Source organism: Tachypleus tridentatus, chromosome 10, assembly GCF_004210375.1.
Source record: "Tachypleus tridentatus isolate NWPU-2018 chromosome 10, ASM421037v1, whole genome shotgun sequence".
In the NCBI taxonomy this organism is placed as follows: domain Eukaryota; kingdom Metazoa; phylum Arthropoda; class Merostomata; order Xiphosura; family Limulidae; genus Tachypleus; species Tachypleus tridentatus.
The window spans coordinates 158,426,175-158,445,000 of record NC_134834.1 but is presented as its reverse complement, the minus strand read 5'-3'; the positions used below and the strand labels follow the sequence as shown (position 1 = coordinate 158,445,000).

Below are 18,826 nucleotides of genomic sequence, written 5' to 3'. Positions count from 1 at the left end.
TCCCTAATTATCAGTGAAGGACTAGAAAGAAGGCAGCTAGTCATCTTGGTGACGAGAAACCCACAGTTTCTTAACCTGAAGATGACATAGAAAGGTCGAAACGTTGTTCTCTCCTTATCAATGAAAATGTTAATACCCATACCAGCCGTTCTGAGATGCAGCTAGTCATCATCACCCATCGCCTATTATTGGTCTTCTATTTTACAAACAAATAGCGAGATTGACCCTCACATAATAACACACTCGCGACTTTAAAGGCTAGCATGTTTAGTGGGAGAAAATTCGAACCTGAGACTCTCAGATTGCAAGTCAAGTGCCCTGACCACCTGGCCAAAATGAAAAAAAAAAAAAAAAATTATCCACTTGTTAGTAAATGTTCGACAGTGGCTTCGGAAAGGGCAATCATTCTTAAGAAGTGAGTTGGTAATTTGATGGATTTGGTCAGGTGGATAGTGTAGTTTGTGGTTGACTAGGGTAGAAAGTATTTCAATCGGTGTAGTGGAGAGGTTGATGCTCTTTTTTTTTTTAAAAAAAAAGGTTATTAGAATGGGAAGGTGTGAAAGTTACTGGAGGGGTAGAATTTCATGGTGAACATAAGTAGTCGAGATCCATGGGTAGAAAAACCTCTACCCTATCGTAGCGGCTCGATCTTAATGGAGGTGTTAAGCTTTCACTTCTTGAAAAACACATCGATTATACGCAGGATAAACCATTTGGAGACTGAAAGGTTGAAAACCTATCTACGTGGTCAGAGAGCGCAAAACGAAGGGCCTTCATCACTTGAAATATAGTCTTAGAAACGCAAAATGTTGACTCAAGCAAATAGTTCTTTTTTAAAAAAATTGGAACAGTGAGTAACATTTTATTACTAATTTCGCGTACAGTGTTGTTGCAACACAGCAAATACTTTACAAATTTATGTCAACTTATTTTTAAATAGTGCTAATATTAATTAAATAATAATAGCATTAAATTAAAATTATCTATAATAATGTTAAGCGTTTTAAGCCTATTTGTTTGATGCATGTATATACGTTTTATTTCTTTCTCAACTATTCACTAGTTTATTACGTATTTATTACCATTGGAAACTTCAAACATAGTGTTAATAGGCTATTTCATGTACTTCCACTCACTTTTTATTAATCACTTATATTTACCGAAGTTTGTACATCTCGCTATCGTAATTAATTACTGATCAGTGCATTGTGGGAGACAAGTATTGTTACAGCAAATTCCCTACAATTATTAGAAACGCTTTGTGTGGTTGGGTTTTATTATTTACGTTTTTCGATTTATGGTTTGTTAAACAACAGCCTGTTAACGTTTTTGTTCCGAATTAAGAGAATAATTTATATAAAAAAATTTCATTGCATCGTATCAGTGTTAAACTTAATACTGTTACAATCTCAAACAATTATGATACCGTTACTCCAAAATGTATTTCTCGGTAACTGTGTAAAGAAGGGCTGTGAAACATTGAGAGCTCTGTTATCGCATATTTGGCCACGTACTTGACTGTAAGTTATGTAAGAGATTTCCAAAGTATAGATTCTTCAAGTAAATACACACACACACAAGTTCAGATAATTGTATACTATAAACAGTTCTATTTTCAGTTTTGCACTGACAGATAAAGAAACGAACCTACACAATTAATAATAAAATTATAACGGTACAGGAAGCTCAATAAACACCTCATTTCTTTTCATATCAACCACCTGCATCATAAATACTTTTGTTAAAATCTTACATGATAAAAATACCGATCTATTAAACATGTCTTAGTTACGTACATCCCTCCCCCTACAAATCTTTTTTTTTTTTTTTGTAAAAATTTCGAAGATATTAATTTGTTCTATATTTTGTATGATATTGAAGAATAAGTCAAATATTACAGTTTTTCATACTTGAAAAATTAGATAGGGTTGTTAGGAAGTTAAAGAGACTCATGATAATGTGGAAAAATTAAATGGTGACATTTACAACGTTATATAAATTGTAGAAATCTTATTTACTTGTATAATTAAAACTAGAAAAATCTACAGTGATATTTCAAATAAGGGTGGTTTTAATTTAACAAAACATCTTTACAGATTTTACTTTGTGTGTGAATAATAGTATTTTCACAAACTAGGTGCTAGAGAAGAGCCACATTTCTTGTGAATTATTTGTAATTTTAAACATCAATGTGTCTATGTAAATAATTTATTAGACTTGTTTATTACAAGAAATGTGGTTTCTGTGTTAAAACTAACATAAACTGAGTTGATATCTTTTTGCTATTAGTTCTGCAAGGCAGTTACCTACAGATCACAACACACTTAATAGTTGCAACTAAACAAGAGCAAAAGTGAGATTGTAAACCCTTGCCCCACTGCTCCTTTTTGAGATTGCATATGTTTATATTAGATAATGTCCAACTTCACCTTCGAAAACTCAATCCCATTTAGATCAATGATCCAGATAATTTATATTTGTAATGTGACGAGGAAGCTGAACCTTAATGCATGTTATACAAATGTTTCAAAGTGATCCAAATTTGGGGAGGATTGTCCCTTGCTGACTTAACATCTTGTGTAACATTTTCATGATTAAGAGTCAATTAGTTTTTGAGAAACGTGTAGAAAAACATACAGGCACACAAGACCAGATTGCAATATCCTCTTCCCCAGTTGTAATACTAGTGTTGTCCAAGACTAGGAATATTTAGTTCTTGTTGCCAAGATTTCCTGATAAAATGTTGCAAACTTATTAACAAGAGATTTAATCTTATGTGCATGGATGAGATTTAAAAAGTGTAATTGTAATGTTACAGAATGCCATTCAACATGGTATTTGATGTCAGACTTGTAAGCTCTTCCTTTTACCCTACACACTGCTGGTTTAGTGACTGTTCATGGTAGAGTACATACCAGATATATCTAAGGATACTTAAAAACTATACACATGCATTTGCAAGGTTTTAGAGGTTATGTAAATACAATATACAGTGGACAAAAGTAGTTTTACCCTTCACCTGACACTCCAACTTTTCAGTCAGAGTAATGCCATCACTTCACAGATATATCTTGAGTACACATACTGTTGTAAACCATCTGAATTTTTGTGTCCAACAAATTGGTACACTTTACTTAAAGCTGCCATATTCTATGTAGATACACACAGTACGTTCAGAATTATAATCAACATTCCTTCTCCAGTATGGGGTAGGTCCAATGGACTGTTTATGCAAGTTCAATTAACCAAAGATTTCAGTAATATAAATCACTAAACAAAACCTTAAGAATTTAGGGTAGATTTTAGCAGTTTCTTTTGAAGTGTTGTAAATCTTTATTTACAACCTATTTAATGAGTTACTAACTTTGTGGACTGAAAGTATTGAGTATTTATTTTATTCATTCCAGATTTGTATCACATAATGTTAGAATGGTTACAATCTGACAGTCTTAACTTACATAATCGAAGGCTTTTGTATGCTACAGTTGATTACATATTCCTCATACTTTCAATTAATTATAACTTAAAAACAGTTTTGTTTTGAAATAGAATCAAGTTTTCTTGGTATTATTTCATATTGCTACATAACTACTTAATAAGGTTTAAGCAACACTGCATGCAACACATGGTTTTAAAACACTTGCAACTGCAAGATAAATTTCAATATTACAAATGTTTCAGCAAATTTACAGGTTTTCTGCATCATGTGTTACTTAAACAAGCATGACAGTTATTGTATTACCATTTTTTTAAGCACCCATGAGTAGTGTTGCACTGACATTCTGTTGTTTGTCATATGTACACAACCCAAGACTAAAGTCAAACATTTTTGGCTTTTCTATTTTTAGTTTAAATTTTTTCTCTTCTCTATTTCTTGTTTTAGCACTTGTGACTAAACATGATCTGACATTTTGTTTCTTACATCACCTTCAACAACAAAAATTCAACTAATATAATAATAGTTTTGCTTTTCCTATCATTTGTAACAAAACCTTTTGTGACATTTTTTTCCCTTCACGTATTTTAGCATCATATATACTGAAGGGTCAGGTATAAATGATACTTTGTTTCACCATTTATATTTTTATTTCCACATACAACATGAACTGTTCTGTTTATTAATGTATCAATATCAGTAAAAACATGTAGCTAATCTTATCAATTTTTATTTATCATATCAACTTCATCACAATAAGTTTGGATGCCCTACCATTTTGGTGTTCGTAACTTATTTCATTTACATCTGTCAAATTAGTAAAGTCTTGGATCAATCTTATATAGATTATCATACAACAAGTTGTAAATTTTATAAGAAACACAGATGGGCTTATGATGCTTTAATTCTTTTAAACAATTAAACAAACCAAAATTTAATCATTCAGTGACATAGGTCAAGTTACACTTTTCCATAACTGGAAAGGTATTCAGATAGGAGTACTATATTATAAATATTGTAACAAGTACTTCTGAAAAAAAACCTACATAATTTTTTCCCTTGCAGTTATTTTGGTACATAAAAATAACTAGTATTAATCTGTTAATTTTGTACTTGTTTAGTTCAGTACATAATTATAAATTAATGTAGTTATTCACAAAAAAGGAATTACAATTTATAATTATTGTTGTTCTACATTATAGCTTAGATACTGTTAAAACAACTTGGAAAAATAGGTATGTTCTACTGTTACAGGCAAGCAAAAGGCATTATTATCTGTAACTAATGTTCTTTAATAGTTGGATTAACCAAGAGAATATGTTATTAGTTTACTATTTTGAAAACAGTAAAGAGCCATATCACAATAACATTATGAACTTTGTTAATAATGGGAGCTAAGTGACACATATATATTAGTAGTTGCAAAACTACAACTTTCAAATTTTTAAGTTATTTAATAGAAATTGAGCAAAGGTGATCTTTACATGTGAACAAACACTATTCAGAGGCCTTCAACACTTTCATAAGTTTGTTCCAAATGATAAAATCTAATGTGAAATAATTCCACTGTATTAAGTCTGAAAATAAGAAATGAATAAGTGCACTGAGTTGTGATGCAAATGTTGAATGGCAGGTAGAATATTAAATTGTACTTTTTTAGCCATCTAGTACAACATCCTGAATATACGTTAATTACAATGGTAAACTGATATTGGTCAACAGAAACAAATTAATAATTAGATACAACACAAAAGTAAATATTTTTAAATTATTTTCAGAAGCAGTAAGGACATATCCAAGAAATGAATGCTACTGTAACAGGCAGAAAAAAACAACAAAAACCTATAACAGAATGCCAATTCTGATGAAAGATATTAACGATGAACACATGCTATAATAATTTAGTGTGAAAAATACATTTAAGAAGTTCAGTTTATTTCTTGGTTACAATTAAATGAGCTTTTAGTTTCTATGGAATCTAATATCCCATAATTGCAGGTTAAATTATATTAACATTTATAAGCATGAAACCTTAGCTATTAATAAACAGACAATTGATACCAAAAGGAAAGTTTCTGATTGTAATCAAAACAGCTTGGAGGTCAGTTGAATGTGTGTGTCTGTTATCCTGTTATCAATGTTTCTTTTTTTACTAACAGCACACACAGTATGCTATTTCTGTAGCTTAAATTATTTTAGCAGTTCTGGTATATTAAGATTTCCATATAAAGGCATATTTGCTAATTCAAATATACTTCATGGCAAAAAAACGTCTTTAATTGTAATGAAAAAGGTTTGAAGGCCATAAGAATATATAATCTTAACTCAAATTTAACAAGGAACAAATTCATCCTTATCTACTAATACCAATTACAACTGGATCAGCAACAAGCTGAGATGTATTCATACTCTACAATTGTATATATGGTTTCATATGACAATTCCCAATGTTAAACATTAATGATCACACTTTTATGATATTAACAAACATTCCAAAAATCTACTGATAGATTTATAATCTTAGATACAATTCTTATCACATTCACATGAACTTATGTGACTTATAGTGTGTTACACATTACACTGATTAATAATCAGCTCTAATGGAGAGCTAGCAGTCATCAAGTTGAGAATAAAAGGAAAACATATTTTGTCTGAAAAGTAAGTCTATTTATGGTAGAAGAGTTCATAGCTATATAAAAAACACACATTATGATCAGAAATGTACCAACAAGTTAACAGAATACTTGAATGTAATTAAAAATATCCTTCATTTTGTAGTGACCCACATAAAAATTCTAACAATTCTCATTAAGATCTTTACTGTAAGGAAGTCCTGTTTAGTGGATAATATTAAATGTTATAAACATAGCAACAATAAAAAACAACAGAAATAGAATAACATTTCTGTAGGAAATTTTTCTGTAAAACAGTTTTAATAAGTTGGTGCAGTGATTTCTAAACTTAAAAGAAACATTAAGAAAAATGTTCAGTATAATAATGACTAATTCAACGAGTAACAAATTAGACATTTAAAAAGGTTTAATTAATTAATTTGGAGACTCATCTCATGATAATTAATAATGTCATACAACCTAAACCAAATTAATAATTTATTTGACTTGTAACCACAAAAATGTGATAGTCCCTTACATTTTCAAAACAATCTGTACCTGTTTAGATGAAGGGTTATATTTGAATGGTTTACTTCAACCAGTATGTGTAATAAGCATTTTGAAAATTAGTTTTGTCTCTGTATTACAACTTACAATATTAGTTTGACAGATCAACATCCCCCCAGGCTTTTCGGATTTAAAATAAATAAATTAACTAAGGAATAATTTAATTAAAAATTTGAAGTGAAATTTTTATACTATTTCTTCATTAAACATTTTCAGTTTCTTCAACTTTTTCTGTTTCTGTATCAACACCATCTTGTGTAACAAGTGAAACATTACTTGTTGTTTTCCTTTTGCCTGTTATAAAGGAAATGGCAAAATTTTGTTACGTAAAGTAAGTTAAAACTGTGTACCTAATTTAAATCTTTAAAGAACTAAAAGGTTATTTTAAAAAACCTATATACTCAAACATGTAATTTCAATTAAACAGTGACAATATATGAAAAACACACACAACAGAAACATGGTTTTACTGTATTATTTCTGAAGTATAAATTTTAAAAATCTTTTCACTATCAAATGATTCCTTAGGAATTTTACTAGTTAATTACTAAACAAATGTGCTTACAGACAGGTGAAACGACAAGGTTAAAGGCTGACTGAAGACAAATCTTATTTAGGGTTTGTTGAAAAAACAATTATTTTAATTTGAAATTAATTACTGATTTATTGTGTGTCATCAAGAGTTATAACCAAACACTGTATTATACTCTGTGTAAAATAATGTCTTTTAAAGATTTTAGACACAAATCTAAGCAGACATGAACAAAAAAGCTAGGATAAACATAATTCAGTACACACAATACTGAAATATGAATTTGGTTATTCAACTAATATATAATCTGACATCTGATTAACCTCAAAAACTGCTCTCTTGTAGATTAACCCTTTCTAATCACCTTCTCATCAATATATATATATTTATATATGTGTGTGTGTGTTTTCTTATAGTAAAGCCTCATTCAGCTATCTGCTGAGTCCATCTGAAGACTTACTGCTGTACTAGAGGGGGACATACATATATTAATATGCACATTATAGATCATTTTTTTGTTCTATAAAATATTTTATTCAACCAGGAAAATGTTAAATATGATAATGAAGCAGATGAGACACTTAGATACTGAACTTGAAGTCTAATATCATGGTAACTAATATATGTATGTGTGTGCATGTCTATATATATATATAAAATATGCACTAAAGAGATTTTGGTGGAGTTCTCATTGTCAGTCCTAGTTATTACTTTAGAGCCATAGCAGATAATTCATGTGGTAATAGCTCCCAAGTGTAATGGTGATATCCCATCTATCAGACAAAATACAAATACTGATCTCAAAACTATCCAGCAAGCATGGAAAATCAATTAATAATAAGGAGTTGATTCCTTACATCTACAATGTCTGAACTCCTACTGCCCTTCACTGCCTGCAACAAGTTATTGGAAGGCAGTTACCCTAAAGAGTTCTTATAGTCCCTAAAGCAGAAATGAAACCATCCTAAAATTTCTACTATGTGAAACTCCCAATCTCTGCTATTATAAAAAGAATTATATAAAACTAAATTATCTTACAATAACGCTACAAACCCTAATAGGTTTATTTATTTCAAACAACGATGTTTTAGTCTTCCCATTTACATAACTACTGCTACAAAAATCTATTTTGTTTTTCAGTTTGTCTCTGTTCAAAATCTCTAATGATGTTTGAAATTCTTTAGAAGTGGAACAATTTAGTTACAGCAGCAAATCAAATGATAGATTGAATTTAAGATTTCTTTTGCACCAAAATTAACAATTCAGTGTTGAAAGGAAAAAACAAACAAACTAATATACCTCTGTTATGTCCTTAGTTGGAATCTCTGGAATGACTCAAAAAAGGTACAGAAATTTCACCCAAATATCACATTCAAGGTTTATCTTAAGGCCATACTCTCTATTTGAAATACAAGCTATGTTTTAAAGTCACCACTTCATTTTCATCGTAGATGTTATAGCCTTAGTTAAAACAAAGATGACAAGTTTTAACAGTGGTCAGAAAGTTTTCATAGCTAGAAAATAAATCTCACAAATCACTTAAGATTCTGATGAATTACTGAGCAGGTGGTATATAAATGAATCTTTTATATGAGACCACTTCACACAAGAAGAACAAAAAATATTTACCTGAAGGCTGGGCAGTGGCTATTGTATTCAAGGAGGAATATGACCCTGTATAAGCCACTTGACTAGATAGGGTTACTTTGGTCGAAATGGAGGGGGAACTATATACTCCTGTCAATGAGCCTGAACCTACAGATCGGGAAACAGCATGAGTTGCTGCTGTTGGCATGGTGAGAATATTCTGTTGAAGGATGATCTCAGGTCCTCCACCATACGTACTCAAAAGAAACCTCCACATCTCTTCTGACAGGGAACCATAGTCTGAACCTGAAAACATATCAGTTTGTAAAGTGTGAGATTAATGTTAATAACATTTTAGTTATCAAACATCTGGGTTACAAAAGTTCAGGAACATTTATTCGGATAGGATTTAGTGTCATATTTACAATTATACAGGTTTTGAAATGATTAACACTTATAAAAAGAGAAGCAATAAACATGTGAGGTTAACTTTGAGAACTCAGTATTTTAAGTTTAAAAATTCTCCCTCTTGAATTATGTTAAAAAACAGTAAGAACAGTTAAATAAATATTTACAAAATAAATGCATCCACAACTTAAGTAGTTTATTATGAAATATCAACAACAGTAAGCACATCTTACCTGCTTTAAGGGTGGGTTGGTTATTCCTCATCACACAAATTGGAGAGTTATCAATTGGACCAGGTGGTTCTGAATAAAACATATTTCAAAAATTATTTCGGTTCTAGCTCATAAATTAAAGTAGAGAACTATAAACAACAAAACAAGTAGATACTTTTCAAAATTTACATTGGGAACATAGGGAAAAAACAAAGTGATTGCACACATGGCTATCTATAAATTTGTAAATCTACACGTAAATGTTTGAGGATTAGTACAAAGATATCTAAATACAGATTTGAAAGTTCTTAAGTTAACCAGAAGCTTTAATTCCAAGGTACATACCACTTTCTTTAGCTCGAACAAAACTTTCCCACTGTTTAAACCAACTCATACTGATGGCGTATACCACAGTCGGAGATTCTAGAGATTGGAACTCCTTGTTCAGCTATAAACACAATGTGTGACAATATTAATTGGTAATCAGCTTAGTTTTAGTTATACTTTTGTAGAAAGTTCCTACTAAGCTATTTTGTCAAGTTTGCAAAGTGGCAATATAGTGTCATTCTTACTACAACTACTGGTTTCATTGCTTTACCAGTTTTAGGCATTTAATCTGTTATATATTTTTTATTTAAGCAGTGCTACAAAGAGCTGGACAAACTGTCTTGTTAAAAGACAGAATTCTATCAAATATACAATGTGTGTGTGTGTATGTATGTATGTGTGCATATATAAAATCTGAAATATGCTGCATATCATTCTGAGATAAATTACCAAAGTCAAATTAAACTTCTTTACTATACCTGATTAACGTGACTGATCCACGTCAAATATTTTTGTATAATTTTCCTACATCTAATAAACACAAAACATGATCACTGGAAGTTTATGTTTCTGTTGTCTAGGTTTGTGTCAACTTTTGTTATCACTCATGCTTATTTCTACTTTAGATTTTGTTGTATGATTTTGTTTTTTCAGTGTTACTGTATGTCATTAATTTTGCTATTCTCAAGAAAGAAAAAAAACAACTTAAATACATGTTTAGTGAGAAGCTAATTTTATATTTTTAATGAAAGAAAAATCACAATTCCAATGAATTTTGGTGACTTTTGCATAGTCAAAACTCACAATATGAGTTTAACATCAATTACATTACTGCATAATGCAATACATATATATTACATTAAGCACACTATTTGTTGGATAAAACTGCTTTTCAAAACAATTGCAAAAGATTTGGGGATCCTACTCACTGCAAAGGAAGACTCGTGTTTTTCTTCTACTGGTTAAGTATCTTTGAAGTGGGATAACTGATTTATTGCCTGTACTCTATAGGCTTGCATGTGCATGTGACTTATGCTACAAGAACAGTAAAGATGGGAAGCTGATGCTCTGGTTTAAGTGTAATAAATGTAAAACCAGTCTCTGCTACCAGTCATGGTCAGGACTTGATAGACAAATAAACTCCTATCCTACTATATGCTCTCTTTGGATCTGTTCAATCTCAAAAATGAACTTTTTGGGAACTATACCTGTAGTAATTCATAGAACTTTCAAAGAAAAAGTATGTTTAAGTATAAAGGTGTTTTTTCTCAAAGTATGCAATGCATAAGTTGATAATACAGTGGTACCTCGGTTTTCGAACAACTCCCTTCTCGAACATATTGTTTGAGAAAAAAATGTGTCAGTTGTCAAATATAAACTCGGTTTCCGAACCAAGCTATTGTGGCCCGAACACACAAAATAACCCGACTGATGACCGAAATGACCCTTCGACCATTTTTAGCCCATGCCAAGCTTGCCCAAAACATTTTACCCACACATATATCGCTCAATCCACACCCCCGCTAAAACCTGCTGTGAACGTTCTTGTTTTTCTAAATATTCTGATTAAATAAGCCACCATGGGGTCAAAGAAGGATAATGAAAGCAGCAAACCAAAAAGAAACATTGTTAGAGCCATAATAGAAGTGAAAAAAATATCTCGTAGCGAAGTATGAGTGTTGTGTTCACATGTCTAACCTTGCTCTACAGTTTGGTGCGGCGAAGTCTACAGTCTGCACCATACTGAAAAATAAAGAGGTCATGAAAGGAGCTGATGTTGCAAAAGGAGTGACAGTGCTTATGAAACAAAGATCACAAACAATGGAAGAGGTAGAAAAACTGTTGTTGATTTGAGTAAACAAAAAACAGTAAGCTGGTGATAGCATTTCTGAGACCATCATTTATGAGAAAGCAAAGCAGCTGCATGCTGACCTCCTGAAAAACACCCCTGGAATGAGTGTTGATACAAGTGATGCCTTTAAGGCTAGTAGGGGGGTGGTTTGAAAAATTTAGGAAGAGAAGTGGCATACATAGTGTGGTGAGACATGGGGAGGGTGCCAGTTATAACAAAGACACTGCTGATAAATTTGTTAGGGAAGTTAAGGACTATGTAGAAGCTGAGGGTTGTATTCCCCAACAAGTGTTCAACTGTGATGAGACAGGCCTCTTTTGGAAGAAAATGCCAAAGAGGACCTATATCACCAAGGAGGAGAAGTCACTGCTAGGACACAAGCCAATGAAGGACAGGCTAACTTTATTGTTATGTAATAATGCAAGTGGGGACTTAAAACTTAAGCCTTTACTTGTGTACCATTCTGAGAACCAAAGGGTTTTTAAAAAATAATGTCCTGAAAAGTAAACTAAATGTTATGTGGAGGGCTAATAGTAAAGCATGGGTAACCAGGCAATTTTTTATGGAGTGGGTCCATGAAGTGTTTGCCCCAAGTGTAAAGAATTACCTCATGGAAAAACAGTTGCCACTCAAGGCCCTTATTGTAATGGATAATGCACCTGCTCACCCATCAGGCTTGGAGGACGGGTTGGTGGAGGAGTACAATTTCATTACGGTGAAGCTCTTCCCCCTAACACAACTCCTCTCATTCAGCCCATGGACCAGTAGGTCATATCGAACTTTAAGAAACTCTACACCAAAGCACTGTTTAAAAGGTGCTTTGAAGTGACCTCTGACACAGAGTTAACCCTCAGAGAGTTCTGGAAAAATCACTTTAATATCCTCCATTGCTTGAGGATCATAGACAAAGCCTGGAGGGAAGAGTCTTTGAAGACCATGAACTTAGCATGGAAGAAATTGTGGCCAGACTCAGTAGCAGATAGAGACTTTGAGCCTGTTGTCGAGGGTATTGTCTCACTAGGCAAGTATATGGGCTTGAATGTGAGTGGAGATGATGTGAAGGAGTTGGTGGAAGGCCACAACACTGAGCTCACCATGGAAGAACTCCAAGACCTACAGAAGGAGCAGCAACAGAAGGAAACAGAGGAAGTGTCTTCAGATGAGGAAGATGTTCATAGTTCACTAATCAACGAAATGTGTGGAAAATGGGGAGAGTTACAAAGTTTTGTGGAAAAATTTCACCCTGACAAAGCTGTAGCAAACTGCAGCATAAACCTTTTCAATGACAATGCCATGTCTTACTTCAGAAACATTTTAAAATGCAGGCAGAAACAAACCCCATCAGACAAGTTTTTAGTGAGAAATAGATCCACTGAGTCTCAAGCAGGTTGTAGCAGTGCAAAGAGACAAAAAAAAAAGAAAGAACCCCAGAAGGAGAGTTAACTGACGTTTTTGTGGAAGGTGACTCCCCTTCCAAACAATAATAACCCTCCTACTCTCCATATGCCTCACTTCCTTTCACTTATGCCATCAGCTCTCCTCAGCACAGGTAAAGTGCAGTTAAATTTTCATTTATTGTTTTTTTATTGTGTTTATAGTTTTTGTGGTTGACTTTATGCATGTAAGTATTATTATACAGGTATAAATAGGCAATATTTTTACTTAAAATGCTTCATAATGCATAATTTTTGGAGGTATGTAATGGATTAATTTATAGTATTTCTTATGGGAAAAATTAATTCGGTTTTTGGAATAGATTATGGTACCACTGTATATTGTTGATAGAATCCTACATAACAAAAAGATTCATCAACATTCTCCACTGTATATTTTACAAACACATTATTTTCAATTGCTCAAGTTAATCTCCAAAATACTGCAAAAATTACCTTTTTTCTAGTTATATTAACATGATGGAGTGTGTGTGTTTTCTTATAGCAAAGCCAGATTGGGCTATCTGGTGAGTCCACTGAGAGGCATTGAACCCCTGATTTTAGCATTGTAAATTCATAGACTTACTGCTGTACCAGATGGGGACAATGTGATGGAAATGAAGGGCATTAAACCCATTCATCTTCCATGTGACAAATGTTTTTCCCAAATTTTATTTAACAACTGAAACACTGGATTTATTTTAAAGAATGAATTGCATACTGAAACATTTGAACAAACTTCTCTTGACCAGTAGTAATATATTTACTCACAGTTACAAAGGTGTCATGTTCCTGTGTACGTCGGCGGTCAAGATTTTCTTGATCTGCTAAACAACAAGGACATACATACAGATGGGTGCAGGCTGGTCCCCCACCAAAACTATAAAACAACAGAAATAAATTCTAGTATGTATCCTTTTAGAAGAAAGCAGTCTGATCCTTGTTATATTTACATTATTCCTGATGAACCACAATAGTCTTTAATGCAAGAGGAATGCTCATCATTATCACTGCTTATTATAATGAAAAAGTATTGCTGATACATTCAAAATCACACTGACTGATGCAGTGACAGAGATTGCAATTCAATGTGGGTTAAAATATTTGTTACATTTATAAAAAATCTGATAAATTAGTAAAGAAAGAGAGTGTATTTCATTGTATATTTGTGATTCTATGTGGCTCTGAAGAAAGTAATTTTACAAAGCAGTGTTCTAAAATTAAAAAAGATAGTGCCTTTAAAGGATCCAATGTTAAGTCACTAATATGTTAAATTTAGGTAAAGACAGATATAAAGAGTGAAATACTTTTCTTTAAGTTGTATTTGTATTTCTCAAAACATGAAATGTGTAAGATATTACTAGAAAACTCAAACTACTGGCACGTGTTTTGATTACAATTAATTGTTTTAAAAATAATTAAACATCAGCTGTGCTCAGAATATCGAGAAATCTTACTTTGCTCCACTCAAGGATTGAAAAATAATATAGTCTTGGTTGTTAAGTTACTAGTTAAAGTGAATACAGTGTATGATACACAAATGCCTGAATATTACACACTAATAAATGGCCGATCTTGGACACATGGTCCTTCAGGAGTTGAAGTAGTTATGCTACATATATGCAAGTAATAATTTCATATTCATTGATTAAACTTACGTATCATGCAAATATTCCCATACTGACTGAGACAAGACTGTACACAGGTCTTCCACAAAAGAAGCTTTGCTTGGATGTACACCTGTAATAAGAATGACAAAAAGTTTTGTAAGTTTTATTTGCTAATTATAAGTAACAAATTATAAGAAACTTTGGTGATTTATTTCTGTGCTTTTTTAAAATAAGTATTTGAACAAAAAACTACTTTCAAACTGAAATTTAGTTGTTACCTCCATGGGGACAGAGAAAATTAGAGTTGCTGATTGGTCCGGGATTTGCAAAGGTGTTGAACTTGTTAATCCACTGTTTAGAAATGTAGAAGTGCAGCAGCCCAGGCTATAAAGAAAGTGTAGTTTTGTATATGAGAATAATGTAGAGTTAAATTGTTTTTGTAACAAATGGCTTGAAAGTAAATGATTTTTACACTTACATACAAAATATGTTTAATTTAGAAAATTATAATTCATGTACAAATAATTCACAAATACATATAAAAAAAATAAAGATAAATTTATTAACTCTACAACACACACCTCATTTTTGCTCCTTTCCATTAATTCTACAGCTCGCTGACGCTTTTTGACTATTTCTTCCGAAGATTTCCTGTGAAGTGTGAACAAAAAATAACATTATTAATTTATAACTTAACAAAATATGCAATACAAATTTTTGCTTGATACTAATTTATGAGTTGCATATACATAACTGATGTTCAACTGAAAGATTTTTGTCTTACCTGTTTTCCAAAATATAAGGGAACATCTTATTTAGATTCTGTTAAAAAACATTACAGCCTAAAGGCTACAAATACACTATGAAATTTTTTTAATTTAGTAGGATTATAATTTATTCTGAGACACTTTATGTTATGTACCTCTAACAACTGAAACAAATTATGTGCATAAGCTGAAGCAAAGGATGTGTTTTTTGTTTTTTTGCCTTTTAAGCTTATGGTAATAAAAATACTTGGTGCATAAAAAAATATGCAAACAAACCAAAATCACTGCAAAATAATGTTATTTATTTTCTATTTTTTAGTTTTTACAAATAATTTCATTAAAAATAAAGTAAACTAACCTGAGAAGATTGATATAAATCTGAGCTGGGAAAAGCTTAACCCATTAGTTTGTAATAGATAATACTACATCACAATAAAACTGATAACAGTTTTTAAAACATCTTTTTCTTTAAATGATAAATTACTGATTTTACCAGTATACACTGATGTTTTAGCACACACATTTATCAATGAATTTCAAATGGTTTCCTACTTATTTTTTCATTTGACATTAAGACTATACAGACCTGCATCAGTAATGCCAAATATTTCTAAAAAATTATTTGTGAGTTGACTTATAAACATAAGGACTAACAGATTTAAGGTTGTGTGGGCCAAGGAACTAATAATTTTTGTGGGTTCTTCATCCCACGTAATTTTACATGGAAAAAAATTATCAATGGGCACCCTATCAAGACCATGGACCCTGGGACTGAGTCCTCTCTAGCCTATATGTAAGTATACCACTGAACAAAGATAAATGTGTACATTTTTTTGTTCATACCTTCAATTATTAACCTTAACATACTTTCATGTATTATAAAGTCTTTAACATACTATATGATGCCTATAAATATTAATTAAGCATATACTGGAACAGTCAGACCTAACTTGTGTACTGCAGTGACTTAATCAGAAACAGAATTATTATTATCTGTATTATTATATGTAACAAATACAGCAGGGTAGTTAAACAGACATTACTATCAAAATAACTTAAACATTAATATTAAATATCAAATGTAAGTCATTCTTTTTTTGATTAACATAGTGCAAAGTACATAAATATTAGATAAATCAAACATTTGGTTACTTCTGTTACATAAATATATGTAAATTTTTAAACATCAATATTGAAAATGACCTATGGCAATTAATAGTGTCAGAGGTCATATACATTATCTACAAAAAAAGATAGATTTTAAAAACTAAGATATGGACACTTATTTTACAGGTCAACTTTATAAACTTAAGCAATTGTAAACTAAAATAGCTTACACCAACTTTCAAAGGTGACAAAAGCCAAGTTTGTTTTTTGAATAACATATAAAAGTTAACATTTCCCAAAACTGAAAATTTATTTCTCAGAGGTACTTATCTCCTCCTACACAATGACTTTCCTTGATTTTTGCTATCTTTTGTATGAACAATTTGGCTTGCAACTAGTCTTAAGGCTCCTAACTAACTTCACATATGGTATAGCAGCATTGTAGCATGCAAAAACTTTCCACCAATAGGAGGATAACACATACTCCTGATGCAGCTGACTCCCTCTATACTGAAGATAACACTCATTACTTTGAGGTTATGCAAAAAAGGTAGGTGCATTTTCAGTGTTGGCAAATGTTACCTTCCAAAATGATGTTATCTCCACTCACATATAATTGGAATCCTACACTGAAATGTTGAAGAAACCTGTTCAAAAGTTACCTATTTTAGCACTCTGTGGAAGTCACCAAAGAGAACCAGTGAAGTGCAACACTCTTATATACAGGGTCATACCCACTGGTAACTGCACCATATCTGAATCAGGGTATACTGTTTACTTGCTGTAAAAATACATGTAACTAATCCAGATGGAATAAATGCAGGTCCCATCTGTAAATAGTACAGAGTGGCTAGTCTGTCAGAATGTATTTGGTGGATCCAAAACCAGGCAGCACCAGGTATGTGTCTTATGGTTCATGGTCACAACCATCTTCACCTAAAGACCAGGAAAAGCATCTTCCATTTCAACAACTCAGGTAGAGCAATTGTGTGCAGACCTTGTACACTACAAACACTAGTGATATATAGGTAATGGTAGAAATGAGGAATGCAAACGTGGTGGGTCAGCACCAGTTCAAAACCAGATAGTGTTGGGATGTGTTTTTTTCTATCTGTGGTAGGAGGAGGGCCCTTACCCGATAAACCTGTATAGGCTTATGTTGGCTGGTCTTATGTCAATTGAACTCCAGACCACCTAAAAACCAACATACAGGTGGTAGCAGGATGTGGTAAAGCCCATCAAATGGGTGAACTGCAAGTGGTGGATTTGTTCAGTTCAACACCAGGTGATGTAGGGTATTTTTCTTCCAGTCCACAGTAGGAGGAAGATACTCACCATCTACACCAATAGAACACCACCACTGTACTCTTGATTGAGTAGAAATAGTCACACTTAGGAGGAAGCATCCATGGTCCACCACCTCACTGGCTTGGAACTGGTGCATGGCAAGGAATCCTGCAATCACCCAGTAGATGAAGGCAAATATGCAGTAGGGAGTCCAGAGGAATGCAACCCTTTAACATTATGCAACAGGTGATCATGAAAACCCTATACTTAAAAGCAGGCCAATTCCAGGACCAAAGGAATGGGCAGCATTACCAACACTTTTTTGTTCATAAATATCCATGAGTCGGTATGGTTTGGAACAAACTTTATTAATAAATCAAGTTACCATGAGGACCCATCAGTGGTATTGTGGAACACTCCATCTCATCAATGAGTTCTTTAGATTCTAAGGGTTTCACAGTGCAGATTTAAAGTTAAGTACAACCAGACAGGCAATACTCACTACAGAACAGGATCCATGGATGTAGAGAAATTCCATGGGTAAAGAAAAAGATAAAAAGGTAGAAATTGCCCATATAGGGTATGGAGTATGACAATGAGTGGAAAACAATATCCAGATGAGAAAAAAGACAGCAAAATAATGTAGATAATGCACAACAAAAGTGTGAGGTGTAGTCCACATACCAGTCTTGACAACCTTTGATGATAGAAGTGAGCAGTCAGGAAGAGTGTGAGATGATGGATCTGGTAAGAAAAAACTGAAGGTCCAATAGGAAATTTTTTTTAATAAAGCATAAGTCAGACAGATGAGTTAACCAAACTAACCAGTGAGGGTAACAGAGGAGAAATCTGGGTAGAGGAGTTCTAAGGAATAAAAAGTCTTGAACAGGAACCATGAAAAAGATCTACAGCAGGCAACAAAACAATAAAAAGCTTGCATGTGACAAAAAATAAGATCAAGATCAAACTAGGAATACAGATGAGCAGTGGATAGAAAGAAAATAACTGTAAATATGTTGTTTCCCTCTTCTATCACAGATGATCAGGATAAAGGAGAACATAAGAATGATGATAAAGGATTCTGAA

General features: G+C 32.4%; 1 protein-coding gene across 4 annotated transcripts in view; it reads right to left on the bottom strand.

The window, feature by feature from the left end:
* Nucleotides 1–4,150: 4,150 nt before the first annotated feature.
* Nucleotides 4,151–18,826, bottom strand: part of LOC143230746 (ubiquitin carboxyl-terminal hydrolase 20-like) — an 81,910-nt gene continuing 67,234 nt past the window's right edge. For 3 of the 4 annotated variants that reach the window (XM_076464837.1, XM_076464838.1, XM_076464839.1), the window contains 8 exons: nucleotides 15,161–15,230; nucleotides 14,858–14,963; nucleotides 14,628–14,709; nucleotides 13,741–13,849; nucleotides 9,703–9,805; nucleotides 9,379–9,447; nucleotides 8,780–9,043; nucleotides 4,151–6,912 (listed from right to left, as the gene is read on the bottom strand). In XM_076464837.1, the coding sequence (XP_076320952.1) occupies nucleotides 6,821–6,912; nucleotides 8,780–9,043; nucleotides 9,379–9,447; nucleotides 9,703–9,805; nucleotides 13,741–13,849; nucleotides 14,628–14,709; nucleotides 14,858–14,963; nucleotides 15,161–15,230 (895 nt within the window). In that variant the 3' untranslated portion in view covers nucleotides 4,151–6,820. The remainder of the gene's footprint in view (nucleotides 6,913–8,779; nucleotides 9,044–9,378; nucleotides 9,448–9,702; nucleotides 9,806–13,740; nucleotides 13,850–14,627; nucleotides 14,710–14,857; nucleotides 14,964–15,160; nucleotides 15,231–18,826) is intronic. The other variant, XR_013016614.1, reaches the window with a different exon arrangement.